This window comes from Pterocles gutturalis, unplaced genomic scaffold, assembly GCF_000699245.1.
Source record: "Pterocles gutturalis isolate BGI_N339 unplaced genomic scaffold, ASM69924v1 scaffold3290, whole genome shotgun sequence".
Classification (NCBI taxonomy): domain Eukaryota; kingdom Metazoa; phylum Chordata; class Aves; order Pterocliformes; family Pteroclidae; genus Pterocles; species Pterocles gutturalis.
Window position 1 is genome coordinate 9279 of NW_010145563.1, and position 10327 is coordinate 19605.

The window sequence follows — 10327 nt, forward strand, 5'->3', positions numbered from 1 at the left end:
GAGGTGTCCCTGCCCATGGCAGGGGGTTGGAACTGGATGGGCTTTAAGGTCCCTTCCAACCCCAACCATTCTATGATTCTATGATTATATAAAAAAATCACCCCAGGAGCGTGCTTATGTTGAATCTACTAGTGATCACTTACATTGTTGCCCTTTGTAGCCTGCTCAGTATAGCAAATGGACAATATTTGCTGAGGTTTTTATTTAGGTGTGTGTGTTTTGTTTCCTGTTTTCTTATACTGGAGAACTTCCTGTGTACCTTTTATTGGGTTTTTTCCGTTCTCGTGTCTTGATAGTTGTGACTATCCATCTAGAAATGGATGTGGCCTTGTGACAGAGACCTAACTTCTTACAAGATTCATCTCAAAAAGTGCATTTGTGTATATAAATGGATATGTTAAAAAAAACCCAACACATTTCTAGAGATGTAGAATTAAATGCTTTCTGTTGAATCATAGAAGTCCACTGTTACATTCTCTTTATGATAAATATCATGCCAATTGGTATCAAAAAGTAGAGTATACTTTGGGTACAAATTGTTGTTGATTTGACATCAAAATACAATGACCCAATAAAACCACAGTTCTTAGCTTGTGTTATTTCTGTAGAATCTCTGTTGTTTATGCATAGGCTGTATGTGTTCGCTGCAGACAGGATAATTGTGAAGTTAAACACTAACGCTCTTTGTTATACAAAAAAGCTTTAAATACTCTGTACCTATCAAACAACACTTGGACACAAAATCCCAGTTACATCAAACATGCAGGACCTTAGCGCATCTCCCCTCCAGCCAGAGCAGCCGGGTGTGCTGGGTGTGCTGTAAAGCTGACTGAACACACCGTTCCAGAAATGCTGCTTGCCTGCCGGGGTCAAGCTCCGATTTAGTTTTCCTTCATTAACAGCTTCCTGAACAGCAGCAAGTGCTTCTGCAGTTAGATTCCCAGTTACCGGTGGTTTATATTGGTCAAATTGTTAAAGCCCTTCAGAGGAATGAAGCCCCTGTTCCAGCAGCCGATCGTCTGTTCGACAGCCACAGGGAGCGGGCTGGGGGACTGGGGAATGAGATGTCTGCCCACGGGGCTGTAGGCAGCAGCCTGTGACACTGCTGAGAGAGGAAAATGAATTTAACACGCACGTTGCCTCAATTTTTTTCAGACACTGGCCAGAAGAAGACCTCAGACAAGAAAGATGGGCGACGAATGTCTTTTCAGAAGCCTAAAGGGACTATTGAATATTCTGTAAGTTACTGCTTTATTGTCAGAATGTCATTGCAGAGCAAGTGCAGACTTAAAGTTGCCTTACAAAATATATCCAAAACAGTAATGTGCATTACCTTTAATCTTAGAATTTTGTGTGTCTGATAGTTTGACAGGAATTACTTCTGGAATTAGCTTGAGTAATGCTTTTATTTTTTTTTAAGTTACTTTTTCTTCAAAAAACCTAATTAATCTGACTGGATCACTTTTAGGTAACTAGTTAGAAGCAGTAAATAACATTAATTATAAAATCATGTGCAAGTTCCCTGCTCTCAGTGTTGTTAATAAGCTGTTGACATTGGGAGAAATAACAGAAGGAAGTTTTGGAGAGGAGAGAGCTATATATTGGTACTAACCTTCTGGTCTTCTAATAATTTTCATAGATCTGTACCTTTTACTCTACAGATCTGTTTCTGCAGCAGTATCTGAAAATGGAGCCTTTCTCTGCCTGTTCTGTTCTTGAAATGACCCTCAAACTGTGCTGCAGTCAGCTTCCCACGTTTGTGGTTACTAAGGGAAACTGAAGTGAGAAGAATCTGTCTTGTGTTATATACTGAAAATATAATTAAGCCTATAAATAATGCCTATAGGGTTGACATTAAAATAGGGAAAGTCTGTCACAGCTATATTTGAATGCTTTTGAAGCCAGACATGATAAAATAAAAATGAGAAGTTCTTTATAAGAAGCCCGTACTTGACCTTTTGATGTCCTCTTATTCCAAGAATAAGAGATACAGGGGAGACTTAACTCTTAATGGTACGTTAAGCCAAGCGGTGATAGGGCTCAAAGACGGAGAAGGCTGTGATAGTCATTTGGAGAGAGGCAGAGGATGGGTGTATTGGAGCACCCAGCACTTCATTACTGGTTTATATTGAGAACTCGAATATAGTTCTAGATTATAAGAGAGACTTTCTTGAAGCTGAAATTCAAAAAAGACATTTCTGCTGCTTAGGTTCTAACAGTTTGGTAAAGTAGATGTGACTGTTTCTATTACAATAGCCTCATTTTCTCTGAAATAACTGGAAAAAGTGCTCAGGTGTGACTGTCAAACTGGGTTCTCTCTTCAGTTAGTAAATCCCTTAACTTGTCTCTTGCTACCATGTGCATGCATGGATGTAAGATTCCAGGCAAAGCTAATGCACAAGGTTTTTTGTTTTTTTTTTTTTAAATTAGTATGTTTGTGTCAAGTTGTCATGTACTTTTGTAGGTTTTGTGTTCTAATAGGTGGGGTTTTAGTTGCAAAAATAACTTTCTTAATACATGCTGAAGTATGTATCACTTCCTTTTGAGTCAAAAAGACGATTCACCAGAATCAAAGACTTCTTGTCTCTAACCTTAGTTCGGCTTCTAAGGCAGCCTGTTGTGTGGATGGAACACGGTGCGTTTCAGCTCCACAAGCGCAGTATTCTGCCAGTTATGTGTCATGCACGTATGTCTTAATAAAATACCCAGATCTAGCCTTTAGGAGCCAGGGTTATGTTCACTATATGTTTAAGAGAGGTCTGGTAATTACTGTGATAGTTCGCTATTGTTATTGTTTGTGACTTTGTACTGTGTGGAGAGATGAACTTATGTCTTGTCTACATCCTACTACCTGTCAAAGTAACAACATACACACATATATAAATATACACACACATGCACGCATACGTATTTGTATGTCTGTATGTGTTCCTGCTTTGAGTAGTAGGAGGATGGAGGTAGAAACCAGGCTTCCCCCCAGTATTGTTGGAAAGTTAGAAGTTTTTGCCTTTTTTTTTTTTAAAAGATAATTTAATGTGTTAGTTTTTCCAGTGGCTATGTGGTTTTTGGAAGAAAGGGCTTATTTGTATTCCTGAAGTTCAGAGTGAGATAGAATCTGCAAACTATGGGTTTCTAACGTGAAATGCACTTCCCATCAGAGTTTTTTAAAGAAGAAAATCATTGTTTTGGGGACAGACAATAAAATAAATTTTTGCTTTAAAGATAAAGTCAAAAGGCAGTTAATGTTAAAGATTTTAATCTAAAATTCCCAGAGCATAAAAACTTTGAACTATTATTCTGTGTGTAGCACTGAGATGTCAACAGATGTGATACTAAGTGAAGGAAGCGAGTCCAAAGCTTCCCCAGACTAGTAGGTTTAAAAGAATGTCACCAAGTTAATTTTCAGTGGCTGCCTCTAAAGGATATGGAAAACTCTGGTTTATTCTAACTGCTATTGTTTAGACAGTGAACAGATTATTTTTTGAATTAATATAGTTGTTCTTCTCCTGCATGTCAGTCAGAAGATGAGATGCAAGCTGATGTTATCTCTCAGTGCCATGGCCACAGTTGGTGCTCCAAGGCAGTTGTTTTCCCATCCTGCACACAGCTGATGCATATGAACAGGCTCTGAGTTTAGATAGTTTAGGTGAATTATTGTTACTTGTTAGAACTTGTGGTCCTTTTTATGTTGTGAAAATAGCATTTTACGTTGCTTATTTGACATCAGTATATTACCACTTCATTACAACACATAACACAAAATACTGATACAGACATAACCAGTGTCTGCTTGCAGGTCTTAGAAGAGCCAACTGCAGATAAATAAATAAAGAAGCATAAGCAGAGAGCATTGGCCACTGATCACCAACGATACTAGCATGGTAGCAGATGCATGACTTCAGCAACTGCCTTCTAACCCCCATTCCTTTGGAGGAGAAAAAGGAAATAATTGTTGCTATTTACAGTTAGGTTTTTCAAGTGCAATAGACTATACAGGAAAAGCACTTCTTGTTGAAAAAAAATAAAATTATAAGTGAGTAATGGAAGCAGATGTTCTGGTTTATCCCTGTTGGAGGTGCAACTGTAAGACCTCCCTTCCCCTGCCCCACTCCTTTCCTCTTCAAGTCTCTGGGGACTGAAGGCTGTGCTCTTCTGAAATAGCAGACAAGCCCCTAATGCACAGAGTATGTTGTCTGGGTCATGAGAAGAGCCTGATACCAATCAGTGAAAGTTACACAAGCCTATAGTAGACCAGAGTCTTAAGCCTAAATTTTAAGCCAGACTCCTCCGTGCTGAACTGCTGTTCTTCCTGCATGTGATCCCAGTTATTTAGTGGTAAGTCCAACATCCAGAAACTGTGTCTTGACTCTTTTTTGTTCTAGTTAGAAACCAGTTAGAAAAGTATACTGAGAACAAAACTACAGGGACTTGTGCAGTCGCCTTCTTTAGGTAGAGCAAGAAGGAGTTTTTGATCCTTTCTTAGCTGAGGGGCCATGGGTGGCAAGTGTTTTTGTGACCATCAAACAGATGTAAGTTTGCTAGAATACTTGGAGTTTCTTGTTGTCATGACCTGCTGAATGTGTATTTTGAGGGTAGATAAATGATGGGTATCAGTGAATATCTTTCTAGAGTAACTGCAGATTTCACTTTCAGTCCTAGTTGGATAGAGTTCTAAAGGGTCTCTCTTCTGGTGCAACAAGTTTCATTGCCGTTGTAAGCCTCCACATGCTGTTTAGGCTACTACGCACCTGAGAGTTTTTGCTTTTTTTCTTGGTGCTTCCATTTCAAAGACAGGGATTGTGTTCTTGTCTGACTGTCACTTTTCTTTGAGCATCCCACTGTCATAGTCTTCTTCCCAATTTTGGGGAATTTCGAGAATGTGGATCATAATGGTGACATACGATTTTATCCATTTTATCTTTTACCTAATTTTAAAATTATTTTTGAAGTTTATTTACAAGTTCAGTCTTCCCCATGTTGCATATTACAGAAACCAAGCCTATGAACAGTTAGTTAATGTAGTCATGATCTGGTATTGCTAAAGGCTTGGGTACAGTGGCAAAGTTGTTGTCTCCTCTTCTCCTGTTTGTCCTCAACCCTCCTTCTAGTCTTACCATTTCTTTAACTTTGTTGGTTACTTTATTTAATACTCTTAAACTATTGTTTTCTTGTTTTCTGGTTCTTGGACAACTAGTCTTGAAGAGAGTTTGATTTGAGATGATTCAGGAAAAGAGAAATGGAAGCTGTAGATCTTAAGTGGCTCTTTCTGTATCTAGTCATATCTGTAAAAACTGATTTTTATCTAACTTAAAATTTTAGACTTACTTGTATCTACATGTAAGTGACTACGTAAGGTAGAAGTAAGTAGGTAGTAAGGCCCTATGTGTCTTATCTCTGCATAAGAGTGCTGATAACTAGAAGCTCTTACTGTGGAGTATAGGAAGGCTATTTACATTTTAAGAAGCTCTTTTTCAGCAAAAATTATTGTACAAAGTGGAGTTTGTTTTTGTTAAACTTAACGTGGTCCTGAATAAACAATTCTCATTTTCTTTTTACACTTTCATTAATTATTTTTCAATCTTTATACCCGTCAGCATACTGAAGGAGGCACTGAACTACTTCAAAGCACCAGCTGGCTTGGTCAAGTCCTTTTGAGATGGTTTCAGGAAATAGTCGTGTTTTCACATGTCTGGTGGTTGTTTCTCAGAGGTTTACTTTTATTTGAATAGATCTTGCCATTCTGTTAAAATCATGAAACGGTGTCATCACTGTTTGTCATCCCTCTCTCTCAAAAGGGGGAATTTTCCTGTAGTCCTTTACTATCCAGGTGGTTATATAAAACTCTGAATATTTAGAATAGCACTTAAACAACTACATGCAAGATGTATAGAAAATTTGTTTCCTGGGAAAGAAGGAATTACTTTTTGCCTTCTCTTCCAGTGTTGAATTGATGGGGAAAAGCTGGGGGGTGGTTGTGAGATGTGATGGTGCATTTTTTCTGCGTTAGTTCTTAAACTGTGCTTTTCCACAAAGTTGTTATTTTAGGTTTTGGCACTTCAGAATCCATTTTTTAAAATAGTAGAATGTGCAAGAATTGAAAAATGGGCCTTTGAACATAGGGAGATACTTCAGGAAGTCTTTATTACATGAACATTTTATTTGTTTTAAAAGGTATCAGTGCTGGTCTCTGAAATCCTGTGTAGTGTAGAGATCTGCCTGTGTGAACTTTGCAGCCAAATAAGAGACAGAAGCTTATTTGCCGTTCTTGTTGTGTTCATGATTTGTGAGATAAACCCGTGTGTTGCCAGGAGATCTCTCTAGATGGTTCTATTTCTGAAGGCTGAAAGAGTGAATGCGCTCTCAAAGGTCTGAGGTGTTGTAGTTTTTATCTGAATCCTTTTAAGTAATTTATTTTATATCAGACCATATGTTAGACTAAAATCTAAAATACTTTACTCGTTAAGTGATACCTAAGCAGTATCCACATAGCAGCTAACTACTGTCTTCCAACATTTCTGTGAGAGCAAATTTGTGAATTGGGCAAAGCTTTTGAGTCTCCCTTGACAGTTTGTTTTAGCAAACCTTCTCTGTGATGCAGAGTTGCTGATGGAAACACTGCTGTTCTTTGACTTGGTTGTCCATTTTGTTATCATCTATGGAACTAGTAGTACTCATCTGGCCAGGTTAGGGTCCTGTTTGGATTTCTGCTTTACCACCAATGAAAAGTGGCGTACAAGAATATTCTTATTTTTCACACATCTGTGTGATCATACAGAACTGAATTACGAAGAGGTGCTACAATGCTGTCATTCATACCTGAAATCCTAGTAGAGAGGGATGCTTGCAGCTTTGTTTAGCTTGATGTCTTCCTGTAGAAAGAATTGTTGTCATAGAATTGGAAATTTCTTAAGAAAGCTAATTGCTGTTTCTTTGGCAATACTTGTCTTTTTTTTCTTCAGTGAATCTAGGCTGACAAATGCACCTTTACAAAATGAAAATGAATTATGGAAAGGAATTCTTTAACTCTTAATTGGGAACCTTAATTATGTTAGTATCCCAAATCACCCTGTTTTTATTTGTTGAACTATAACAGCCTTCAAAGTAAGTCATATTTTCAGCACTCTTTGTTGCAGGACAACCCACTTTGCTATTTAAAGGATACTGTTTGCTGCTTTACATCTGTCAGTTACGCATGTTGTATTCCTGTACTGGCAACATGTGTTCTCTAACATGACATAACTTTGAAAAAGTTAAGAAAGATAAATGTTTATTTTCATAAATTCTTCTGGGGTTAGTGTTCTGTTCAGTGTTGTGTTTTGGAAGGTTTAAGTGGGCAGGCATTTTGAGGAGCAATTATTTAACTTTTGATGTGCTGCCTTCGCTTTACACCCAGTAGGAACTCTGTTTGCCAGCTATTCTTGCAATGCTAATACAATGTATTAAAATATTAAATATTTAATCACCCAATATTAACTAATACTATAACCTGTAGATACATCTTCTTCCACTCTGGCAAAGTGTTTGCTGCTGCTGCGAGGAGTGAATGTGCCTGGACAGACCCTGCTGACGGCAGTCTGTGCAGCGCCCGTTAGTCAGATGGAACACACTCATTCCACTCAACAGTCCACCACGGAGCACAGCTGGAAGCAGGCTAGCCCAGCGTATGTTATTTACCTCCGCTGCAGTATGGTTACGGAAATACTGGGGTTTAGTCTTTCAGTTCCAAACACTGCCTTTTGCTGTAAGGTCAAGGTCTGCTCGCAGAGCAAGCAGCACCAAAGCTGTTAAAACACATGCTCTGAGGCTTCTCCTTCCTTCCCCTCACCCTACCCTTAATTTTTTTTTCTGCCCCAGATCAATTGTTTCAGGCAGAAGTAAAGGATATCTACCTTTAAGTCTAGCAACAGTTGACAATACAAGACAGCATGCTCCCTGTGTTTTTGTGAAGGAGGTGAATGAAGAGCGGGAGATACCTGGTGGGTGTGCAGAGTCAGCTGGTGATAGCCACTGGCTTACTCAAAACCCTTGTGCGTGGAACATACACTAGGAAGAAAAATGTGGGTTTCTCTTCCATTTTTTCCCTGTTCCTTACTTTTCCCATGAAAATTAAGTAAAGGGAAGGGAATTTTAAAGAGAAAGCATTATTTTCTGTAATTGTCAAGAAAAGTTAAATAGCCTGAAAACAGAAGGAAAATTAAACCTGTGAATAATTAGTCTGATACTATTTATATAGAGTGGATGGTGTATAATGAGAAGACATTTAAGACAGGAGTCAGTGGATTTTTTTCTAGCTGTGCTCCATATTTAGCAACTCAAATGTAGCTTTGCTTCTGTAACTTCATCTTTTCTAACTGGTGGAATTTCTTTTTCCTGGTACAGTATTTATGAAGCCCTGTGCCATTGCACAATAAACTTCTTTGGGTTGTGTACTCCCTTGTCATATCACCTTCACCGTTTTTAAATGCTTGCTATCAATTCTTTATTCTGAAATACTCTCTGTGAATAAAAATTTCTGCTGTTTGTTCCTGTTGAACACATTTTGGGAGACGAGAGCGAAAATAAGAGTTTGAAAAAAATTCTTTCCTTAGTCAGGAATCACCTACTTGCAATGCTCAAGTTCCATCTGCTGTCATACTGGCTGACCTGTTTTGCTTCAACACTGTTGCTTTTTATCTTGTTTTTTTTACTCAAAAGTCAGGTTAACAGAAGCTTATTGCAATAGGAAGAGTGCTCACATTTATAGAGATTGCTTCAGCTTTTCTGAAAGTGAAAAACAGAAGAGAAGTTGAAGCGGGGGACTGAAGGGTTCTGTGAAACCAGTCAGTTGTGTACTGGTCCAGTGGTACCCAGCAGAGAATTTCTAGACCAGGAGTTCTGGTGCCATAGCTGAGCCTATGTCCCAGTGTGTGACTGGTGCTTCTGGCCACCTGGAAACATAGTGGGAAGGCAGAGGCCCTTCTGTGGGGTTGCAGCAGCCTAATATTTAGGGAGTAGGTATGTTTTGGGGGTTTGGTTGTGGTTTTTTTTTCTTTTTGGGACAATCATAAGATATGAAGCTTAAAGTTTATCAATCTCAGTAAATCCACATTGTGATAAAATTTGTAAGGCACTATTTGAACTAACTACTTACAGGTTTGTTTTTCTTTTTTTCCCCAATTGATACAGGTGGAATCAAGAGATACTTTAAACAGTATTGCCTTGAAATTTGATACAACACCCAATGAGCTGGTTCAATTAAATAAGCTTTTCTCCAGAGCAGTCGTTCCTGGACAGGTATTATTACACTATATGTCACTTATACAGCAAAGACCACTTTCCCTATATTTCTCATCTCTAGCAGAGAAAATGTTAAAGTACTTCTCTTACTGGTTTTCCGGTTTTCTTTGTAAAAGAGTTTTAAATTTTTCTCTAGTTTGTGATTTCTTGTACCTATTACATAAGTGCCTAAAAAGGGAACATGGAACAAAGCTACCTGTGTCTCTTCAATGAGATGCGAGGACTCTAAAACTAAATATACTTAATGGTCTACCAACACTTGGGTATAAGGTAAATTGTTGCTTTGCAAGTACAGCAGGCTGTTTACCAACACTAGCTTAGAAGAGAAGTTCAGGGCACATCTTGCAAACAGCATTCCTGACTGCATACTGCTGCTTGCAGTTCTGTTTTAATCAATTGAGTAATGTTTGTATTCCTCTCTGGAAACTTGCTGTCTTTACCAGCCCTACATGAACTATCATTCATTTCTTAAAGATGTTAGCAACAGTAACCTATTTCTTTCCCCTTTTTTGCCTTCACTTTTCATTTCTCTTTGAAAGCCAGGCCTGGAAACAAGTGATAGGCCAGCTATGGTGTTAGCCATTGGCCATCTGGCGTTAGCCTGCTCTTTGGAAAAATCCTGTGTTTATTTCTCGTTGCTGCAAAACTTTGTCTAGGTAGCTGTATGCCTACCATGGCCAAAACAAATATATTTAAGAGGTGAATAATTTCAGTTGATTTGTTTAATTGCTATTTTGTTTTTACATTCAGTGCTAAGAGCTACGTCTATGAACTTGTTCCCCAGCCTGTTTCGTGGTTGCTGAAATAGTGGAGTAACAGCAAGAGAAATAATCGGGCAGGTCTTCCTTGAACACTGTGTTGGGTGTTTCTGGCATGCTGAATGCTTCTGATGCTTTCTGTCTGAACTTTTTCCTCAATTATTATGACTAAAAATCAGTCTTATCTCAAGATAGCATTTAAAAGCTTCGAAAGCTAAACTAAGAGTTACTTTGTATGATGTTGTTTATTCCCTCAACTCCTAATTTCTGTTAAAATTAATGGGAGCAGGAAT

At 38.3% G+C, this 10327-nt stretch overlaps 1 protein-coding gene across 1 annotated transcript in view; it reads left to right on the forward strand.

Moving 5' to 3' along the window:
• Positions 1-1118: 1118 nt before the first annotated feature.
• LOC104470464 (oxidation resistance protein 1-like) overlaps positions 1119-10327 on the forward strand; it is a gene marked incomplete at its 3' end in the record, with an annotated part of 28843 nt that continues 19634 nt past the window's right edge. Inside the window, exons 1-2 of the mRNA XM_010085404.1 lie at positions 1119-1238; positions 9166-9273. Of these exons, the coding sequence (XP_010083706.1) occupies positions 1119-1238; positions 9166-9273 (228 nt within the window). The remainder of the gene's footprint in view (positions 1239-9165; positions 9274-10327) is intronic.